The following is a 23,605-nucleotide window of genomic DNA, read 5'->3' as shown; positions in this document are numbered from 1 at the left end:
TTTGTTCTCTACATTTCGGATATAAAAAAAGTTTTGCGGCACTGTAAACGTAATTTTTATGCGGATGATCTACAAATTTATTTTCATTGTGAGCCGAGACACTTAAGCAACGGTATCCAGAAGGTAAATGAAGACGTTGAGGCGATCATACAGTGGGCTGAACGAAACGGACTACTACTAAATCCTGATAAGACACAGGCCATCATCTTTGGGTCGGCAAGAAACATAAATTCAATACAGCTGGAGAGTCTCCCGAGTATCATGGTGAGCGGGGTTGCGGTGGAGTTCTCCAGCGATGTAAAGTATCTAGGAATGAATATATCCAACACTCTAACGTGGGACAAAAATGTTACTAACACTGTCAAGAAGATGCAAACTAAACTATATCAACTCAAGATATCCAAGCACCTGTTGCCAGAAGCATTGAAAGTAAGATTGATTGTTTCGCTGATTTTTCCGCAACTGGACTATTGCAGTGCAGCATATACAGATATAACTGCGGAACAAAACTTAAGATTGCACAGGGCATTGAATGCCTGTGTAAGATTTGTGTACAATGTCAAAAGAGATGAACATATTACGCCTTTCTATCACAGATTGCGTTGGCTCAAGGTGGATATGAGAAGAAGCTATTTTGTGGGGTGTCAATTAATTAACATTATCCGTACACACCAGCCGAGTCTCCTCTACAATTGTCTTACATTTAGGTCTGCCGAAACATGTAGGAGTACGAGAGCTGCTGAGGATCTTCTATCTCTCCCCCCCTGTAGAACTGAGTTGTTCAGGCAATCTTTCAGATCTTGCGCGTCCAAGCTATGGAATGACCTTCCGCCTGATATTCGGGCTGCTCAATCAAAGAGTAGTTTTAAGGATAAATTTCATAAATATCTCCTGCGGACGTCTGGGATTGAGTCAGTCACGGGACCGCTTTAGTTGTTTTCGTGTCGGACGCACGTTTTTTGCGCAGGCCATATTCCAATCTGGGGTCTTGTGTTGTATTGTTGTTATGATACTATTATGTCACAATAATTTTTTCATATGTATTCTTGTATTCCTTTTGGTGCGCCTGAGGGGATTGTATCCCAGGGCGCTGAATAATAAATGTACGCTTTCTCTCTCTCTCTCTCTCTCTCTCTCTCTCTCTCTCTCTCTCTCTCTTTCTTTCTTTTTCTTTCTACGTGTGTATATGTATATACGTATATACATATAATTTTTTAAACGACTAGAACAATACAGGCGCGCGCTACGCGCGCGCTATTTAGCTTTTTTTGTATATCATTACACAAAACAACATTTGCAACGCTATTGCTCTTTAATAATAACACATTAAGAAAAATTTAACGGTATATACATAACAACATGACTTTCAAATGACTTTGTACAGAAAAATCTTTATTTAAATTAATTTCATGTTTTTTGCAACGATATAAATACACTTTTAATAATTAATTAAAAACCTCAAAAAAAATACGTACAATTTTTATGTACAAAATTTTTAACATGTTTTTTATCTCTGATTACGAAAGTGAATTCTTAACTCCCCGGCCCCGCCCCCCCTCTCTCTCTCTCTTGTTCTTTCCGTTTTTTTATTTTTCTTTCTCTCTGTCTCTCTCGACTTTTCTTCTTTTTCTTTTAGTTGTCATCTAACTTTGTCATATCCAATCATGGAGAACGAAGAAATTACGAACACACACGCTATCGCCATCTTCATCGTCGACGAATTACGTACAATATAAGTTTAATTATTATTTTAAGGCTTACCTTCCTCTCCCTCTCTCTCTCTCTCCCCCCTCTCTCTCTCTCTCTCTCCCTTTTCCTCTCTTTTTCTGTCTCCTTCTTTACCTCTTATTCGTCATCTTTAACTTTATCATCACATCTAATCGTGGAGAAAAATCATTACGAAGAAACATGTTATCACCAACTTAATCATCGACGAGTTACACACAATATAAGTTTAATTATTATTTTAAGGCTTACCTGCCTCTCTTTCTATTTTTCTCTCTTTCTCTCTTTTTTTCGCTGTCTCTTTCTTTACCTTTTGTTCATTATCTTTAATTATATATGCAATATCTAATCGCAAAGAATAACAAAATCACGAATAAACACGCTATCATCATCTTTATCGTAGACAAGTTGCGCACAATATAAATTTAATTATTATTTTAAGGCTTACCTCCCTCTCATTCTCTCATTCTCTCATTCTCTCTCTCTCTCTCTCTCTCTCTCTCTCTCCCCCTCTCCCTCCCTCCTTCCCTCCTTCCTTCTCTATACCTTTCCACCTCTCCTTTACCTTTCCTCTATTTTCTCAGTTCTCTCCTCACTTCTCTCTTTCTCTCCCTGCATTCTTCATCCCATCACCCTCTTTTGTTCTTGTTAGCCATTCTCCCATCCTCATTTTCGTTCTCCTCTATTACTTTTCTTATCTTTGACATTCCTACTTCTATTTCTTCTTGTAGTTCCCATTTTCCTCCTATCGTCCCTAACCTTTTTTTAAATTGCGTTCTTCCCTCCTCGCTCCATGTTCCTGTCCTTTTTTCTCTTTCTCCCTCTCTCCTTTTCTGCTTTCTCTTAAGCTTATCTTTCACCCATACTATTAATGGATGATGATCTGAGTCTACTCTTTCTCCCACTTCCAGTCTCTCCACTTTTTCTCCAACTTCCTCCTCCCCTATAACGTAATCTATAACTGTTTCGCCTTTCCTTCCTGTGTATGTAAATTCACCTTCCTCATCTCCTTTCACGCCTCCATTCAATATCATCCATCCTCTTTCCTCTATATACTCCAATAGTTTTTTACCGTCCCTATTTATTTTCTTGTCTTTTGATCTTCTCCCTCCTCCTTCCTTTCTTCCCTCTTCCTCTTCTTCCCATCCTCCTTCCTCACCCGTTCTAGCATTAAAGTCTCCACCTATTATAGTCCTTACCTCCTTTTCTCCCTTTTCCGTCCAATCTTTCAAGCCTTCCAGTTTCCTGTCTATATCATTATTTACATATATTCCTATTATTCTCCAATTTTCTTCTCCTACTCTTATCTTACATTCGATTTTTCCTTTTTCTTCCTCCAACCTTCTTTCTTCTTTTACCTCTTCTATTCTTTTCCGTATTTCTAATAACATGCCTCCACTCACCCTTCCTTTTTGTTCTTCCTGGTCGCTATCTGCACTCTCTATCTGTATTCGCTTGAGATCCTCTCCCATCCCCTCTCATCCAACCATGTCTCCATCATTATCACCACTTCCCATTCCTTTATCCCTTCCCAGAACTCCTTATCCTTGTTTGCTGTACCCGCCACATTCCAGAAAGCCACCTTCCATATCTCCTCCTCCTTCCTGTCTTTCTTTTTCTCTCTCTCTCTATAACCCTTATCCTCATCATGGTCCTTTTTTCATACATTCTCTTCTTCATCCTCTTTTTTACTTTCATCGTCCCCTTCTGGATTGTTTCCATCCTCTGTCTCTCTTATTCTTCCCCCTCCTTCTTCCACACTCTCCCTTCGCTGTCTCGCAATATCTCTTCGTCCTCCTCCCACTTCCACCATTTTCTTTCTATTTGAATTTTTCCATATCCTACCTTTACTCTCTTATCTTTTCCTCTCTCCTGTCTTGCAATGTCTTCTAAATTCCATCTCATCTTCCTCTCCTTCCATGTCAGGTCATCATCTATTCTTACCCCTCTTTCTCTTAGTCTTCTTCTCTCTATCATGACCCTTTTTTTCTGTTCCAGTCCCTGCAGACCTATTACTGTCATTCTTACACCTCCCTCTCCGCCATCTTCAATGACCTTCTTACAATTCACTTGCGTTTCTATTTCTACCTCCTTTAGAATTTCTTTAACCTCTTTTTCTACTTTGTTCCTATTTTCCTTTGTACCTCTTATAACTATGTTTTTTCTTCTTTCTTCTCTCTCTCTCATTTCTAATTTCTTATCTATCTCCTTTAGCTTTCTTTCCAATCCCTTCTCTCTTACATCCTCTTCTTTTCCTATTCCCTCCTCTTTTATTTTTAATAGCGTCTTCTCTATTTCCATTATTCTCTCTTTCATCTCTTCTTTTTCTCTCATTCATTCTTCTTCTCTCTCTTTTATGAGTCTTTTTAAAACTTCCAGCTCTTGTCTAAATTCCCTCCCCTGTTCTCTCATTATCTCCTGCATCTCCTTTATCCCTTCTCTTATCTCAACTTTTACCTCATTCTTTATCTCTTCTATCCAGCTTCTTTCGTCTTCTGTAATTTCCTTGCCTTCTTTTTGCGGCGATCTTTGCATTTTTTTGCTCCTGCTGAAAAGCCATTCTTCTGTTTCCCCTCTTTCTATCGCCCCTCTCTTTCTCTTTATTAAATCCACGTTGCATGTACATCCTCTTCTCTCCCCTGTTCTCTTCCCTCTAATTCTATCAATCTTGCCGCTTTTCCTTTTTTTCCATCATTTTTCCTCGGTAATATTTATCTCTCCAGCTGTTCTATACCTAAATATGTTTACCGTTCTTTTTGTTTCTATATCTATACTAATCTATGCCCCCACGCATGTCGCGTGACATCGCCGCCTATACGCTTTGTCCCTCTCTTCTGATTTATTCCGTGCCTACCTGCCTGACCGTTGCCTTTACGCCACTTTCTCTGTCCTGTACCTAACCCTACCCTCTCCCTTTGACCTGTGTCCGTTCACACACGCTCTCACTCCTCTATTTCTCTCTCTCACCCACTCGCTGCTATTTCATACACTCTCTCACACTCTTCTTTGCTTGATTTTCGTCACTCACACACGTGTCACTCACGATAGCGCCGGAAACGGAGTAGTATCCATTAGTACTAAAAACCTATCGGAAGCCGTGTATTAATGCTACACCAACTTTATTCCTGATTTCTTATTTTTCTAATAAGCTAATATCTGTTCCTTGTTCCTTATATTTTTCATTGTGCGGAGGCCTTTACTCTCCTACACTTTTTAACATTGCTTTGCTCGTCTTTCTTAGGATTTATTGCTCCTTTATTCTTTACTTTCAAAATTTCTCTATCTTCTTTATAGTGACTTCAGGAATACTTTTTCTATTATCGGCACCTTTGTCTCATTCTCTATTTCGTTATCTCCCAACTTCTTTCCTTATTTCAATTTCTTTAATCATTTTATTATTTTTTCTTTCATTATATTTTCTACTTTTTTTTTGTCTTTTTCTTTCCTTTTATCATCCTTTTGTTTTTATTGTCCATTATCCATCTTTCTCCTGTGTCTTCTCTAACTTATCCCAGAAATGATTACTTTAACTATCTATTTCTATGTTCTCATCTATATTCTCTCTCTCTCTTTTCTTTTGATTTATATACTTATTTATATATCTCTATTCTTATCAACTTTACCCCTTTTTCTTCTTTTTCATGTTTGTTCCTTTACCTCACCATACTGTATACACCTTCCTTTTCCAAATCTATTCTTTTCAATTAATTTTCCTCTTTTTCATATTTCTTAATTTTTCCTTCAGCTCTCTTTTTTTATTCTTAAATATGACATTTCCTCTTCCCTAGTTTCCACGGTATTTTCTTTTTCATAATTTTGTAATCAAATTCTTTACTTTTTAATTCAGTTCCCTTCAAATCTCTTTAATCTCTGTTTGTATGCATGTACAATTTTCACATCTTTCCTAATATGACTCAATTTCTTCTTCTGTCCAGATATTTCTTTCTACTTCTTTCTGTCCATCCTCTTTTATTTTCAAAGTTCTCATTTAAGAACATCCATTCTCTTTCTTTTATCCCGTATTTATCATTAGCCTTTTCTGTATATTTATTACTTTATCTAATAATTTTCTTATTACTTCTTCCTTCTTTCTTTCTACTGTTATCTGTTTTTTTTTCTTATTCTTGTGTTATAATCTCTTTCAAATATTATATATTTTCTTCTTCTTTCTGCACTTTTTTAATCAGTATCTCCAACATTTTTGCAATATTTTAATCATACAGGATAATTACATCTGTTTTTGTTAAGATATCAAGAGGCACAAATAAACCAATCATTGATCAAAAATCAATTTTTGAAAAAATCGATTCTTTAAGGTCACATAAGAGTCATCGCCATTTTTTAAAATGGAATTGTATGATTCTTTCATAATATAATTCTTCTCATTATTCTACATATAAAAATTTAAGTTAGTTATAATTAAAAAATTAATAGTTTACATATTTATATATTTATATGTAAGGTATGCCATTTTAAACGCCCCAGGCAAATATCTCAAAAAATATGGAAGATATGAAAAAACGTTTTAGACAAAAGTTGTATTAAAGAGGACAAATAATGATAAAACCAATTTTCGAATAAATCAATTTTTTAAGGTCACATAAAGGTCATCGTCATTTTTTAAAATGGAATCTTATTATTTTTTTCACAATTTGATTTTTCTAATATGTCATTAGACTCTTGAAAAGTTAATCAATTAATAGACAGGCAAATAAGAGTCAGGCGCGGTACGTGGAGCGCAAGTACTGAAATTAATAGTTACAGAGTAACATATTAAAATGTATATAATATGTTATTTTAATATTATATAAATTAATATTATATATTAACCGGTTATTGCGATAAATATTACCACATGCCTCGGTAGTCGAATTGGTACGACGCCCTTCACGGAATGAGGGAGGTTCCAGGTTCGAATCCTGGCTGAGGTAATATTTTTCGCAATGAGTTCTTTACAGTTTTTAAACAATTAAATCGCGTAGATTTAATTCTGGGGTGGGAAGGGTATCAATTTTCCAACGATAGCTGTGTTTTAAGTCCGACAAATAATCGGCGCGCAGTCTATTAGTTTGGAATATATGTATAAGTATATTATATACTGAGACCGGCTTTATTCTTCGACAAAGACTGACGAATAATACCGACACCCGGCGCGGCCTGGGTCAAGGGCTGCCGGGGCTCTGCGTAATTACGTCAAAATTATGTTGATTAACTGGGCGCCAGTTAGTTTATGAGAACTAACAAACTCATACTCTATTTCTAATTCTCTTAATACGCCGTATCGGCCGGCGGTTTGATTCCGAACATGAGACAACACAAGGGGAGTTCCGTCGGAGGACCCAAGGAATCTTGCAGAAGTCAAGAAGAAAAGTAGAGAGATAAGCAAGTAACATATGAGTGTATTGAGGTTAGACTTACGTTACAATCGTGTCGCGATTTGCCGCAAAACGGGCCACACAGCTCGTTGACAATTCTAGACGAATACCGTCTCGTTACGCTCGTTGACAATCTCAGACGAATACGACGTCTACACGAATACGACGTTTACAAACTGACCGAAAACTGGCAGACAGCTGATTGCTAAACGTACGCAGGACTGATCCCGCCGAATACCGACGGAAGAGTCCCCGAGATCTCTCGGTCGTTCCGCTACCACGCGCCCACCCCCCTCGGTCTCACCATATTTCGTCGCATGCGGCCACGCTATTGGCTCTTCTCTTGGCGGTTCACGGGGTCCGGCGCTCGTGCAGCGCGGGCGGTACGAAACGTACAGTCGGTAATTTCGTCGGATCAAGCATCGGTGTCGAGGGGAGGGCCCCGAACATCGAGTGTCGGTGTCGAGGAAAAGGGGCTTTGGTTTTCCTGTCACACTCCCCTCCCTCGAACCTCGACATCGTGAACAAGATGCTCGGAGGACCTCGTACGAGCCGCGTGTCTTCGTTCTGCTGCTCAACTCACAGTCACCTGAAAATCTCCCTTCCAACATGACATTTCTCGTTGACTTCGACAATTTGAGGAAGGGATGTTAGTCGGTGAGGCTGAGGTAATTATGCTTTATAATTTTACGGCAAGAACTGCTTATTTATTAAGTGAGACGAGTTACGTGACAAAACATGAACGGAAAACTTATTTACTAAGTAGGGCGGGTTACGTAACAAAACGTGAACGGAAAACTTATTTACTAAGTAAGCGGGTTACGTAACAAATTATCTTTATCTAACTATTTGTATCTTTTGTTTCGACGACCTTTACTTAAATTAAATTTGACAAATTCACCGAAGCAACGTAATCAACTCATCTATAGTTACGGTGAACAATAAACTCGACAAAACAAACATATGAAAATAAAATATTTCGGACAAAGTGTTTAACATTGGTCGTCGAAGTCTTCATGAGGAGGGTAGCCTACGTCCTCTTCTTGTACTTTGTGGGCACTAAGACGCGGATTTCCTCCCCGTCTCGCATTTCCGGCCTTTCCTGCATGATTTCGTCCAGCGTTTTCCGGTTGCGCGGTGCGCATACCGCTTGAATCGCAAGGAGGTTCTTTTCTATGGACAACTCTCTTGCTGTTGGTGCTGCGGGGTTAGCGACGACTGGTGCGGAGAAAAGGGCGTTCTCCCGGATTAGGAAGGCGCGTACGCGGTTCGGATAATCCGCGGGGTCGTCGAACTTAGCTTTAACCTTCCTTTTCAGGGTTTCTGTGCCCTCGTTGACCAGATATCGGTGGTCTTTGGGTATCAATGCTGTCGGCCAGGTCGCATAGTTTAGCCTTAGCCAGTCGACGATATCCCCGTACCGGATATTGCAATCCGGGCATTCCGGGCAGTAGAGGGACAAGTCCGTGGCGCATCCGGGGCACCGGTGGAGGGCGAGCTCGTGTTCTACCCCATGTGGGTAGACGCAGTCGTCTGTGTCGAACCCATCGGCCCCGCAAACTTGGCAGAATCCGGGACGATAGGGCAGTCTGCACTCCTTAAAATGGTGCTCCTTTGAGCGGCAGTTGACGCATCCAGCGACGTGCCTTTTGCCTACGGAGGTGACGAAGGTTTGAGTGCCACGATCTACCTTAGTTGATTGCATGCGTTCGACTAGGAGTTTAGCCCGTTTGATAATGAGGTCTTTGAGCATGCCTTCGCTGACGATTCTACAATCGGCGAAATACAACGGCGCTTCCCCGCCCGTGGCATTTGGAAGTTTCGGGACGCCGAGTTCCTCCAACACCTCGTCGAATGACGGCATTTTTGCCAGTGGAAGCGGCATTACGGCTACCGAAGGGGCGACCAGCGCCCTAGGGTCGTCGGTTGTCTTCAATTCCCTTTTCCATTTCGACGATGTTTGCACGGGATGATCCTTGCTGGGAATGCGGTTTCGTTTGATGTTTTCCGCGCGGACTTCGGCAGCGGAAACCCTCGTTGGTTTCGTCAACTTGAGGCGGGGAGGGGGAAGGGCCCGGATCTCCCTGAGTAGTCGAAGGGCTTCGGGGCTTGTTGCGGTTATGGCTTCCCCAACTTCCCCCTCCGGGAATGGTTGATCGTAGCTACCTGTTGTGGAAGTCTCCGACGCGTCACGCGAGTACGGGGATCGTCGCACAACTCCCGAAGTGGCGACGGATGCGGCCTCTGACAATTTTTCATGCTCATCGTCCCGTGTGGCCGGGATTTCCTGCCACGGTGTTTTATCCCGTTGGGGCTCGCGATTAGTTAGAATGGCCCTGACCTGCTCTTCGATCTCTAATTTTCGTTGGAGCAGCTCCTCCAAGCTTGACGTGGTTTCGTCGTCTCTGCCGTCCATGATGTTCTGTCAATTACAGGTGAGTTCTGTCGAATGGCCTGCAAAGTTTAAGAGTTGCGTAAACTCCGCCGAGGAACTTTCAAATCCGTTACATAATATTTGCCAATGACTTTATCAGTTTTGTCTGCCAGTTCGACGATCATTGGCCCGATTATTCGCTTTACAATTGCTGGGCCAAGGTAGCGGTGACCCAGTTTAGCTGAGTACCCTCCCGCTTTATTACTCAGTTTTTTATTTGGATAGTAAACTTCCGCACCGATATTTAAGTCGAACCGTTTCGTTCGGTCACAATTAGCCTTGGCAAGACGTTTGTCGGCGTATGATTTTAGCTGATTTTCGACCTGGTGTCGTAATTCGTCGAATTTACTTAATTTTTAACCCAATGTTTGACTAGGTCGTCCGTTACCTCCTTATTACCATCAACAAAACGTCTTCGTTGGTTGATGTTTGCTTCTCGCGCATAATTCAAATAAAACGGCGTGACTCTACTACCGGCATGTGGTACCGTATTGTATGCGAGGGTGAGTTTTGACAAATCTTTATCCCATTCGTTTTGACTATCTTTTATGAACGCGGCGATCATCGGCTTTATTGTCCTATTGACGCGTTCTACTGGATTTGCTTGAGGGTGCGCTAATGGGGTAGTGATGTGATTTATTTTCTTAGCTGTTAGAAATGCTTTGACGTCTTTGTTTACGTATTCCGTACCGTTATCTGTGATAATTGATTCGGGGATAGTTCCCCATTTATCGACTATCGTCTCCAAGATTCTAACGACGTTTTTACCGGTTTGCTGGCGTACTGGGAACAGTTCGACAAATTTCGTATAGAGATCCTGCACGACAATTATGTATACATTCCCCTTCTTTGAACGTGTAAACGGCCCTACCGTATCGATCGACAGTTGCGCCCACGGTGTGAGTAGAGGTCTTGTTGTCAAAGGCCCTTTTACTGGTCTCTGATTAAACTTGACCCTCATGCATACGTCGCAGTCCTCGACAAACGATTTTACATCCTGCGACATGCCTGGCCAATAATAGTTCTGTCGTATTCGATCGTATGTGCTATCTCTACCTAGGTGCCCTGCCTGTGGAGTTTCGTGGTTCTCTCGCAGGATCTCGGGAATTTCAGTTGGCCTGACTACTCTTTTCCACGGGTGTTCGTCATCGATTAACATTTTCGCGTAATCCGGTCTATGATAATATAATTCGTCATTTTCGATCTTCCAGTCCACGAATCTGTCGGGTTGCCTGTTTACTAGTTCGCGCTTTGCGTCATACCAATTTTGATCGCAAATGGTCGTTAATTGCGTTTGGTCTCGTGTTACTTCTTTAATGACTTTCTCCCACCCGAATGGATCGACGTCAACGTCGTACATACGCGAAAGTGCATCCGGCGCTTCATTTGTCGTCCCGCGTCTATATTCGACTGTCATATTATGTTGTAAAAGATAGATGGCCCATCTGGCGAGACGACCGACAGGATTTTTTAGTCCGTGTAACCATTGTAGAGCTTGGTGATCAGTGACAACTTTAAAGGGCATTGCTTCTAGATAACAACGTAATTTTTCGACTGCCCAAACAACCGCTAAGCACTCCTTTTCGGTGGTCGTATAGTGCAATTCCGCGCTCCTCAATGGGCGGCTCAAGACTTCTATCAGATTTTCTTTCTTAGTGTCGGGATCTTGCTGTACTAGGATCGCGCCTAACCCGAAGTCGCTAGCATCTGTATACAAAATGAACGGTTGACCTGGTATCGGCGTGTATAATCTCGGCGCGTTGGCTAATGCGGCTTTTATCTCGTCAAAAGATTTCTGTTCAATTTCTGTCCATCTCCACGGAACTTTTGGACTAGTTAATTTATTCAAGGGGCCTTGTACCCGCGCGATATTTTTCAAATGTCGATGGTACCAATTGACAAGGCCGTTGAATTGTCGAAGTTGCGTTCTATCTTTCGGTATTGGGAAATCGAGAATTGGCTGTATTTTTTCCGGGTTCGGTCTCATACCAAATTCGTCAACAATATAGCCGAGGAATTTGACCTCCTTGCAAGCGAAACTACTTTTCTCGCGATTGATTATTAATTTCGCCTCCCGCAAAACTTCGAATAATAGTGACAAGAGCGTGAGGTGTTCATCAAGATTCTCGCTGACTACTATCCAATCGTCCAGGTACGCGAACACTTGGTCGGCCCATTTACTTGGAAGATTTCTTTCTAAGATTAGTTTCTTGACTCGCCGTTTTAATTCGTCCATTAAACTTTGAAACGTGGAGGGAGCTCCGGTTAAGCCATACGGCATTACGACCCATTCTAACAGTCCCTTACCCTCGACGACGAACGCTGTGTATTTTCGACTACTTTCATCCATGGGGATTTGATGGAAGGCTTCACTCATGTCTAGAGTCGAAATTATTTTAGCTTGATGTAACTGCGACAAGATTGATTTCATATGTTGGAGTGGATAAGCTGGTTTAGCGGTTTTTCGATTCACCGGACGATAATCTATACAAAATCTAAGTCCTCCGTTCGCTTTCGGGGCCACGACCGGTGAACACGCCCAATCGCTATTACTATACGTTATATAGCCCTTCTCCAGCAACCGATCGACTTCTTTATTGATGAACTCGCGGACAACCTCGCTTCGTCGATAAGGTTTCTGTCGATGTGGGGTAAAGTCGTTTAGCTCGATGACGTGTTTAGTTAAGTTAGTCATTCCAGTCGATTCTCCCTCAAATTTCGCGAATTCAGAATCGAGAAAGTTTCTTAATTTATTTGTTTCGTCAACCGTCAGAGCTCTCAACTCCGTTCGTGTAACGCAACGCTGTGACACCGGATAAGAGTATTTACTCCCCTCCAGAGTCCAGGTTCCTGTCGTTGGGTTAGTTTTAACTTTGAATGACGTCCAGAAATCCATCCCGAGGATTAATTCGCTTGACAAATTTGGAAGGATGCTAAACCATTGTGGGCCATAAACGTCGCCCACGTCGATTATGAAAGACGTACCCCCTTTAGTCTTGACAACTGACTTATCGCCTAAACGTACTCCGCTTTTTGATGTCGAATCTGAAGAGAGATCTTTAATTTGGAGGTCTTTTACTCGTTTATATGCCGCTTGGCTTAAGTACGATCTTTCGCTTCCCGTGTCTAATATTCCGCGAATTTTTTCACCGAAAATGGAAATCTCCACCGGCATTCTTGTGACTTTACTCGGTTCGACTAGGCCGTCACTGGCACGGAAGATTCGTCGCTGTGTCAAGCGATGGACCAAGTCAGGTCGCAGACCGATTGGTCTCCAAGCTTTTAATTTCTCAATATCTAACGCGTTCTCACGAGTAGTGTTAGTGACTATTTCTGATGTTTTGTCTGTTGTCAATGTTGACAACTGTGCCATTTCTTCGTAAGGTTCGTCTGAGGCAACCGCATCCGAGTCTTCATCCGAAAGTTCCGACTCGTCTGTTAATTCGTCAATCACGTCTAAATTAATTGACAAATCACTACCGTCGGGTTCTTGGTCCTGTACGTGAGTTAGTGTCGTTGTGTCTGCGCGAGTATCAAATTTGTCTAATGTTTTGCTTTGCTCGATATTAATTTTAGTTTTATTTCCCTCGTTAATGCCCTCTGTAGCAGTAACCTGAGGTTTGATTACTGTGGGCGTTACTCGTTTCCCGGACGTGTTGGACAATCTTTATTTGTGTGACCTTTGCGTCGGCAGACATGACATACTATCTGTCGATCAGCCGTGCACCAACGTGGAGCGTGTCCCGTTTCGCCGCAATTATAACAAAGCATTTTGCTTAGATCTGAGACGAATTTCGTAGGCGTTTCTTTTGACGATTCACTAGGGTTAACTGTCGATGTTTTATTATTTTTTTCAAAACGCGTTAGATTATGTTCAAGTCTTTGTCTGACCAGGGTCTTAGAATTATCCGATAAATTCTTTTTGTCAGTACGATTGGTCTTTTGTTGGATGGCCTGCAATTCGGTCACGTCATTGTCTTCGTCCTCTGTTGGTTGTGTGTCGTCTTCGTCCGTCTCGTCTTGCAAGTATTTCAATTCCGTTTTGTTAGTCCTATCGCGTGATCCCCTCTGTACGTCGGATGATCTGCGGTACAAGTAACTGCGCTCGTTTATATAGTGCAGAAATTCATCGTAATTATTGATTGGCAAGTTAAGAATTTCGAAGGTTAGTCGCGGATTGAACTTCACGAGAATCTGCTTAAGTTGTTCGCGGAAAGTTGGAGGATGACGCATTCTTTCGAAAATGAGACGTGCTCGACACGTGAATTCCGCGAGGTTTTCCCCCTTTTCTAATTTCAGATTGTGTACTTCTAGGAAGAGAGCTCCGTCGTCCTTCTTCACCCCCCATTGAAAACGGAAGGCCCGCGCGAAGTCCCTCCATGTTCGCCAGCGCTGTTTATTCAATAAGTACCAGGCCCTATACGGACCCTCGAAGATATTTGACAAGCATGGAACAAACAAATCTTTGTTTATTCCACTCACGCTTAGCTGGTCTTTTAGAATCAGCAGAAACTGCTCGGGGTCCCTTTCGGTTTTAGGGAAAGTGATCTTCCAATTACTGACGATTCGCCCGATTTTCATGGCAGAATTGAGTTCTCGGTCGTACGCGTACGGGGATGGATTTTCGCTCCCGCCGTATCGATCTGTCAAATAATTGTCCGTTCTAGATCGCGAACTACTGTGTTCATTAGGTCGTCGTGCGTCATCGTCACTGTCGCTCGACTCGCTGCTTCGCCATGACAAGGTCCCTCTCCTAGGTGTTTCTGTGTGCCCTGCATATCTAGGTTGCGAGTCAAACGTTAAATTTTCGCGGTGAGGCGGCCCACTTCTATTCCGTGTTATTTGTCGATATTCTTCGTTAGTTACGAAATTGTCTTCGCTCACTAATTCGCCTTCAGGTGTTAGTCGCGTTATCGTCAATTTGACCGTATCGTATGGCCACCCGTTTGCTTGGTGATTAAATTCCACGTTTGAGTTTCGGAGGTTATGTCGAACGTCGTTCGGTCTTCTTACTCGATTCGCGTCTGATGACCGAGCGTTCAAGTTGGCTGACCGATTTTCGTCACCGAAATGTACTCTCCGGAATTCTCCTTCGACTAAACCTCTCTCGTTTATCGGAATGGTTCTATTTTGCAATAACTTGCTTTGTTGTCCGGTTCCGAGCAATATTTCTCGGGATGACCTTCGCGCATTTTGTCGTAACGGCTGTATATCGTTATCGATATTCCGAAAACTATTCGACGGTTCTATGTTTGCTGTCCTTTTCCGCTCGCTCTCGTGGCGGTACGGCACGAAAGCTCTCGGGGAGTTCGATCTTTCTCGCGGTGGTTCACGCGCGTCTTGGTACAACAGCTGAATTTTACTATCTATATCGATTAGTCTACCTCGTTGTCCGTTTCCGGGCATCCTTGACGATTCGGTGTTAAGGTTGACGTCTACTTCGTCACTCTCTTCGTCGCTACTATATATATGGTTAAGCGTTTCGTTATCCCCTGTTGCACCACTTGCCGCGCCTTCCCTTCCGGGCACCGAATTAAGCGGTGGAATTTCAATATTGTTATTAATTTCCCCGCTATTCGATATGCTTAATTTTTGCAACAATAGATCTATTTTATTTTCAAGTGTCTCAACGCGTGCCAATTTCGTCTCGACTTGGTCTAGTCTCGTCGTCAAAGTTCCGTACGTCGTTTCTTGTAGTTGACAACGTAAATGTTCATTAAGAATCGGGGTCGCTCCGCGCGATCCTCTTCCCCTCCCTACTGGCGTACCCCCCCGCATGACTTTGGGGATAGCGCCGGTGGCTCGTTGTGTAGGGACGGCTGTATCTGAGCTCTGCGCGGTGAGCGGACCCCCCACCCCCGCGCCCTCAGCGGTTTGTGATACGGTGGGCTCGGTCTGCGTGTCTCCGCTTAACGCGTCCCCCCCCGTAGGAAATGTCTCGTTGAGTGACGATTGCAAATTCTGGTCGTTTGACGGTTTTTTATTATTTATCTCTATTAATTTTGTTCCGGCTCTAGTTGTTCGTTTAGGCGGCGAAATAAACATAGACGTCATGATGTTAAACTATGTTTAGTCTTGCTATTCGACAATTGTGCCAACGGTTGCTTTGACGATTCAACGTCTCACTCGGCCTCAGTCCTGACACAATCAGTTATTTCCTTGGATTTGAACAAAATTTTATTAAAGATTAATAAATAAATAAATAAATAAATAATAAAAAAAAATAATAAATAAATAAATATTAATAAATAAAATTTTAAATATAAATTCTACCAAGGATTAATAGCTTGATTAATTTATAATTACTTGACAAGTCGACAGCCAAGACAAAACTCAAGCCAAAATATCGTCGACTCTTCAATAATAACTTATAATATCTTAAATTCGCATCAATCAACAACTGAGGCAAGACTCAGGCCGTTGAAACTTTATTGACTTTCCATAATAACACGTGAGGTGATTCATATCGAGGTATGAACCAGCATACGTAACGAAATTCGTTCATAACAAAACATGAGCCAATTTATTCGCTTATAATTTGTCGCCAGACGGGAGCAAGATCCTCACTTACACGACAAAATTCAATATTAATTAACGAGATCAACTCGTTTGCAATTCAATAATCACTACAACCAGCATGATATATACAAACAATAATAATTTGCCAACGAATGGGAGCAAGATCTTCATTCATTGACCGTGAGTTCATGATTGACATAATAATCAATAAATAATTTTAATTCTAATTCTTTTAATAAGCCGCGAAAGCGACTGCAATCCTCAACGGTTTGTCTTGCCAAGACGTTAACTAAAATTCAAATGTTATGTTTGTTTATAATCGGGCCAAGATTCACAGTATTCAGTCAAGTAATTAAGCCGAATAAGCGGATAGATGATGCGCGCAGAATTATGAACAACAAATATAAATGCAAATATAAATACAATAAATATAAATATGTTTATTCAAATGACAATTAAATAAATACTCGATCAATTAATAGATAGCTAATCAAATAATCACGCCTGACAGTTCAAGACAAATTTAAAATCCAATATATACAATTTCGTTTCAGAATTAATGTATCATGCGTACTTGTAATACGGCACGCTTTAATTTTTGTATACTATATCAAGGTAATTACACTTACTATGTTTATTTTCTTAATATTATAACACGAACTCTGTCGTAACGTGATCTCTTGATTTGCTTACATAGCATACGAACGACAAGCGGAATAAATTAATGTTGCCGCAGAAAGAAATTCTGAAAGTGCTGTAAAGCGTTATTCATGCGTATTATTCGAGCATTAAGCGAAAGAAAGTCGAACATGGCAAGATAGCTGTCGTCCAAGTTGCCATCGAAGGTCTCTCAGTGTTTATGTTTTCTGGCCTTGTCGCTCATGCGAATTCCACATGCTATTGTTCTCTTAACTAATATAATTCGAACAGTCTCTCGTCATGCTCGGCTTTACATAAATTCCTCTGGATTACTATCTCCTGAGTTGCTCACAGAAATTTTATAATTTACAATTTTATTACAACTTAAATTTACATATTCGATTTATTGCCGACGTCGCCCCACGTTGGGCGCCAAATGAGACCGGCTTTATTCTTCGACAAAGACTGACGAATAATACCGACACCCGGCGCGGCCTGGGTCAAGGGCTGCCGGGGCTCTGCGTAATTACGTCAAAATTATGTTGATTAACTGGGCGCCAGTTAGTTTATGAGAACTAACAAACTCATACTCTATTTCTAATTCTCTTAATACGCCGTATCGGCCGGCGGTTTGATTCCGAACATGAGACAACACAAGGGGAGTTCCGTCGGAGGACCCAAGGAATCTTGCAGAAGTCAAGAAGAAAAGTAGAGAGATAAGCAAGTAACATATGAGTGTATTGAGGTTAGACTTACGTTACAATCGTGTCGCGATTTGCCGCAAAACGGGCCACACAGCTCGTTGACAATTCTAGACGAATACCGTCTCGTTACGCTCGTTGACAATCTCAGACGAATACGACGTCTACACGAATACGACGTTTACAAACTGACCGAAAACTGGCAGACAGCTGATTGCTAAACGTAACGCAGGACTGATCCCGCCGAATACCGACGGAAGAGTCCCCGAGATCTCTCGGTCGTTCCGCTACCACGCGCCCACCCCCCTCGGTCTCACCATATTTCGTCGCATGCGGCCACGCTATTGGCTCTTCTCTTGGCGGTTCACGGGGTCCGGCGCTCGTGCAGCGCGGGCGGTACGAAACGTACAGTCGGTAATTTCGTCGGATCAAGCATCGGTGTCGAGGGGAGGGCCCCGAACATCGAGTGTCGGTGTCGAGGAAAAGGGGCTTTGGTTTTCCTGTCATTTAATAAATTCAGTATTTTAATCTGACTCGAATGGGCAGAATTAGACACCGAATACCAACATTCGTTGCTTAGGAGAAGGGAAACTGCCCGAAAACCTTCCCAGTATTCGTGAACAGGTATTACATAGATTATAAAACATATAATGAATATACAATAAATAAATAAATCACGCAAAGGAAACAATTCAATAATTATTATAGTACAGTCCTTTCCTGTTATTGAGAATGAAATAAAAAGTTGAATTCATTGAAGCCTTGCTTCGCTATATCCTCAGGTTAATTATAAAAGAAATATTTATGGTATGTAATCTCAGAGTTTCTATTGACGTAGTCAAAAAAATAAAAAGGAACATGTAATTTCAGGATAGGACTGTTCAACAAATAAATCAAATCAATCAGCATATAAATTCAGTTCAAACACAATTGAAATAATTATGGAATCAATGTATCAATCTCTGAGTCTGAAATATAAACTATTTCTCTTTAACTTGTTAGAATTGACCATATATCAAAATCTTCTCTAGAACTAATAATTCTCTTTTTAACAAAATCAGGTATTCAATACCAAAAGATAAAGTATAAGAATTTCTCAATGTATAGCATTCATAAAGCTTTTTGTTTGGATCGACACATAATTTATAATAATAGAAATGAACTATTTGATCAGTCAGAGTTAACACAATACTTCGTAAAATAATTATCAAGTTCATGAGAAATTAGTCTCCGAATACTTAGGAGAATAATCATCGAATCAATGAGAAACAAGTCGCAAAATACTTAGTATAATAATCCTTAAATCAAGGAGAAACAATGCTTAGAAAACGCACGGAAATGAATAATTAATAGTTTGATAATAACGCAATAGAATATTTACATGTTTTGCACGGAACACTATTTCATTGAATACTTATTCCAAATGACTATAACGAATGTTCGCAAAGTAACATAATACAAAATAAGAAAATTGTCTGATCGATTAGAAAGAAGTAATCGCACAAATAAGTAATAAAGTCTTTCTTTTACTTTTCACGAAAATGGTTGCAACCGTACAATTAATGATTTTACTTTTGACTGAGCTCAGTACTCTAATTAGACTCGAGATAACTTTTTACTGTCCTGTTCAAAAAAGTGAAAAAGTTTTCCTCTCAATTGCTCTCATGATCTCTGAGAGGATTGATGATCTCTCTCGTAACGGTAGACGAAGGTCTAACGTTTCCCTCTCTGTAACGGTAGACGAAAGTCTAACGTTTCCACTAAAGTATATTTAAACAGGTTACCTTTCATAGACGATAACATCCCCTCAGATGTTCACACAATGAATATATATATAAAGGGCTCAATCCTTATCTCTTTCGCATATTCACGACTTCGAAAGGGCTCGTGATTCCTGTAGACAAGACTCTCTCGTACGTTGCAGCAAATGGCTGCCTTCCTTCGTTCCACGTGTCGGCATGGCTCGCCGGGACGGATATCCCTGGATTCCTCTCGAAGGCGATCGTCGTCTCCAGGATCTTTCGTTGATTGATATTCGAAGCAATTACTTTAATACGACTCGACACACGAATATACAGATCACTACGTAACGACTCGATGCTCAAAGGCTGACGCAATATATCTAGAATTGAGCTACGATGCACGATGTATCGTGCACGAAATCTGCGGAATGAATGCTCGCTCGCCCGGGCTGCACGCCCCTCCGATATTCCTACGCAAAGCGCGCGGAAAGCCCGCGCTCGACCGTTCTCGAGCGACTGGGTTACTACGCGGTCGGATCTACTTCGCGCGTGCCGACCTACCACAATACGAACGCTTGGTTGCCGCACTTATACAATCTCTCTCTCTCTTTACACGTTGATTTCAAACACATCCTATTTTATATTTTGAGCCGCAACAGTAGTAACTTAGTAACTGCTCTATTGTATTTTGCCGAATATGTTTTTAACTATTTATTTTTTTATCTGTTTCTCTTGCTTCTATAATATATTTCGGATTTGTTATTAGCATAATAATTGCTTTAATATAATAATAATAGTTGGCAATGAGCGCTCAGTGCTTCTAGATGCACCCATTGACTTTGATATTAGAGTCACCCCATGTATGTACATATGTAGGTTAGACCACAGTATATACAGTAGCGCAACTCTCTGTCGGCGCCTTTGAAGTTAGTGTTGTCCAAAATGGAGTGCGCATGCGCGAAATAAGTAAGCGCCCACTAATATCAACTGAACGGCCACGTACAGCAGACACAACTATTGAGTGTCGTCTTATCGACACGCTACGCTGATTTGTTGGGTCTAAAAGTATAAGAGCCAATCACGTGCTATGCTACTGAGCGGTTTTGCTGAACGCGCCCAACGTCTTTCTCTGAACTTCTTTCTCAATTGCTCTTCTTTTCTCCGCTCTCACTCCACTTTTACATGAAATTAATCTGAATTTAATGAAAATAATGAACACTGTAAAAAAAATTGTGTAAAATTACATGTAATTTTGAGACCCACTATAATAGGTGTAAATTTCCACACATTTTTAATTTGTGTAATTGTAATATAAAATTACTTTTTCCTTCCGTACTGTAATGTTGTAAAATTACAACCATTATATTGTATAATTACAACTACTAGTGGGTCTCAAAATTACCCACTATAATAGTTGTATTTTACAAAATTTTTTTACAGTGAAGATAAATATTTATTATGTATTAAAAATAAGAAAAAAAAATTCAAAAATGAGAAAAAATAAAATTATATAAATGTGATTGTGCAGATTGAATAATATAAATGTATTGAGGTAAATTACTAGAAATATAATGTTTATATAACATATATTGAACAACCAAAAAGTAAAATATAATATTTTATACATTATACTTATAAGAAAACAATTATAATTATAAAATATTTAATATAAAATAGTTTTATTACATTAAATGAAATAAATGAATGATTTAATTATGCATCCAAAATAAATGAGATATATATTCATGCTTAATTTAAAATGCGATAAATGAAATTTTAATTTTAATACAACGATATGTTAATATTACATTTTAAAATAATTTTATGTATACCTATACAAAAAGAATATACCTGTAATAAATATAACTGCAATATATTAAAAGTACATGTTTTATTAATAAATATAATAAAGAAACTACATTTTTTATGTAGAATAAAATTGTATCTTTATTACAATACATAAGAAATTACATATTATGTATTACCAAATTGTAGTCTTTTTTTCTTTTAATTTATTCACTGCTCCATGCTTCAGCTACTCGATCCACCTCAACACAGACCAGAGAAACAGAACAAAAAAATACATTAAATACACTTTATTGTACAATTCTTTCATTGATCTGTATCTCAGCTACTCGATTCACCTCGATACAACCCAAAAAAAGAAAAGGGCAATAAAAGTGCAAGCTACAATAATTACCGTACAATAATGTAGAACAGAAAATACTTAAAATATAAACAAGGAATCTATAAAATGTAATATTAATAAGCTTCATTTTTTCTCCAAGTTTTTCATTCGTATAACCTTTTGATTATTCATCCTTCAGGCACGTAAGAACTTAAAAAAAAAAAGAAAAAATAATTAATTAATTAAATGTATCACTAACAGTATTCATGCCTTTACAAATACACATGCACCATCGCTCATACATAATATATATATACATACATATATATATTTAACACACACGAATACATGAATTTATGTAACATACACAATATAAATTTAATAAGTAACGTAATGTATAAAAGTCTATTAATGCACACATATTAATACATATACAGGGTGTTCGATATAAAAGTAACCACCCCGAATATGGGGGGTAGATTGGGTCAAACTGAAAAGAAAAGTCTGTACCATTTTGCAAAATTTCGCAATAGTTAACGAGTTATTAAATAAAACGTCTGAGCGAATGAGCGCACAAAGAGCGATAGAGGCGGGCCTCGGCGGCTGGCTGGGCTGGCACGGTGCCCGGCGCGCGGCGAGCGGTGGGGGTCGAGAGACGAGCGGCGAGCGGGGCGCGGCGCGGCGCGGCGAACGTCGAGCGACAGATGTTATACACTGCGGCGAAAAAGTATTAGAGCCAGCCCATACTAAACTTACGATAATTCCTTCGCGTAAACGGGATTTTGTAGTAACTTACAATAATTTACTCCGCGTAAACGAGTGAATTATCGTAAGTTACTACAGAAGTAACGCGCTCGCGTAAACGTAGTAACAGGTAGCACACGTATTGCATAGGCATTGCCGTAGCGTCTTACGCCTTAGATAATATTAATTAGTTTAGCTTGAATTATGTGTAATAGAAACATTTAATTTTAGTAAATTTAATTATTTTGCATGTAAAAGTTTACGAGGTTTACCAAGCTTTACTTTAACTTTGTTTATGTTAGAATAACTTTAATGGTGCGTGTCCACCTGCGAGTAAAACTCTCGAGAGTAGCTCTCGAGATTGATTCTCGCAAATGGACATATGCTGGGCCCGTATTCCGTTCCTGCCTACCGACAACTGTCGGTTCGATAAGTGTCGTTGCGCAGGTTTTTTCATATCGTGTAAAAGCTGCGCAACGACACCGACAATTGTCGGTAAGCGGATTTTAGCGGAACAGAATACGGCCCTGGAGAGTACCTAACGGAGAATGAATCGCAGCTCTCGGCGAGCAACTTTTCAAGACCTACTCGCAAATCGACACGACGTTATTTTACTCTTGGAGATCAGCTCGCCAAGCTCGAACGCTGTTCGTATTTTGAGAGCTACATGTTGAGAGTAAAAACCGAGATGGCAAAAGTTTGTTCCTTTGATGACACAAAGGAACTTATTGAATAATGCGGAAATCATGAACTATTGTGGAATACGATACTTTATAACTACTGTGACCGAAATAAAAAAATTTTAAAATTTTTATGTTCTGCGTAACGTTATGTTCTAAATACGTCGTGTCGATTTGCGAGTAGGTCTTGACAAGTTCGCTCGCCGAGAGCTGCGATTTATTCTCCGTTAGGTACTCTCAGGAATATGTCCATTGCGATAATCATCTCGAGAGCTACTCTCGAGAGTTTACTCGAGGTGGAACGCACCAATAAACAAAAGTTAAAGTATCTTGTCAACCTCGTAAACTTTAACATGCAAAAATAATTAAATTTACTAAAATTAAATGTTTCTATTACACATAATTCAAGCTAAACTAATTAATATTATCTAAGGCGTAAGACGCTACGGCAATGCCTTATGCAAATACTTGTGCTACTGTACACGTTTACGCGAGCGCGTTACTTCTGTAGTAACTTACGTAAAAATTTCCCTCGTTTACGCGGAGTAAATTACTGTAAGTTACTACAAATCCCGTTTCGCGAAGAATTATCGTAAGTTTAGTATTGGCTGGCTCTAATAATTTTTCGCCGCAGTGTTAACATCTGTCGCTCGGACGTTCGCCGAGCCGCGCCGCGCCGCGCCCCCCGCTCGCCGATCGTCTCTCGACCCCCACCGCTCGCAGCGCGCCGGGGGCACAGTGACAGCCCAGCCAGCCGCCGAGGGCCTGCCTCTATCGCTCTTTTGGTGCGCTCATTCGCTCGACGTTTTAGTTAAATAACTCGTTAAACTATCGAATTTTGCCAAATGGTTACGAGACTTTTATTGTCAGTTGGACCCAATCTACCCCCCATATGCGGGTGGTGACTTTTATGATCGA

At 40.4% G+C, this 23,605-nt stretch overlaps 1 protein-coding gene across 1 annotated transcript; it reads right to left on the bottom strand.

Annotated features, from left to right (window-relative positions):
• Positions 1–13,162: 13,162 nt before the first annotated feature.
• On the bottom strand, positions 13,163–17,684 carry LOC139817866 (uncharacterized). The gene is made up of 2 exons (XM_071786149.1): positions 17,449–17,684; positions 13,163–17,378 (listed from the first exon to the last, which is right to left on the bottom strand). Exon 2 carries the CDS (start codon positions 15,586–15,588, stop codon positions 13,171–13,173), a length of 2,418 nt encoding a protein of 805 aa, XP_071642250.1. The 5' UTR covers positions 15,589–17,378; positions 17,449–17,684; the 3' UTR covers positions 13,163–13,170.
• Between the last annotated feature and the right edge of the window lie 5,921 nt (positions 17,685–23,605).

The sequence above is a fragment of the Temnothorax longispinosus genome, chromosome 8 (genome assembly GCF_030848805.1).
Source record: "Temnothorax longispinosus isolate EJ_2023e chromosome 8, Tlon_JGU_v1, whole genome shotgun sequence".
Lineage (NCBI taxonomy): Eukaryota > Metazoa > Arthropoda > Insecta > Hymenoptera > Formicidae > Temnothorax > Temnothorax longispinosus.
The sequence above is the reverse complement of the archived record's forward strand: the minus strand, read 5'-3'. Positions and strand labels throughout refer to the sequence as shown.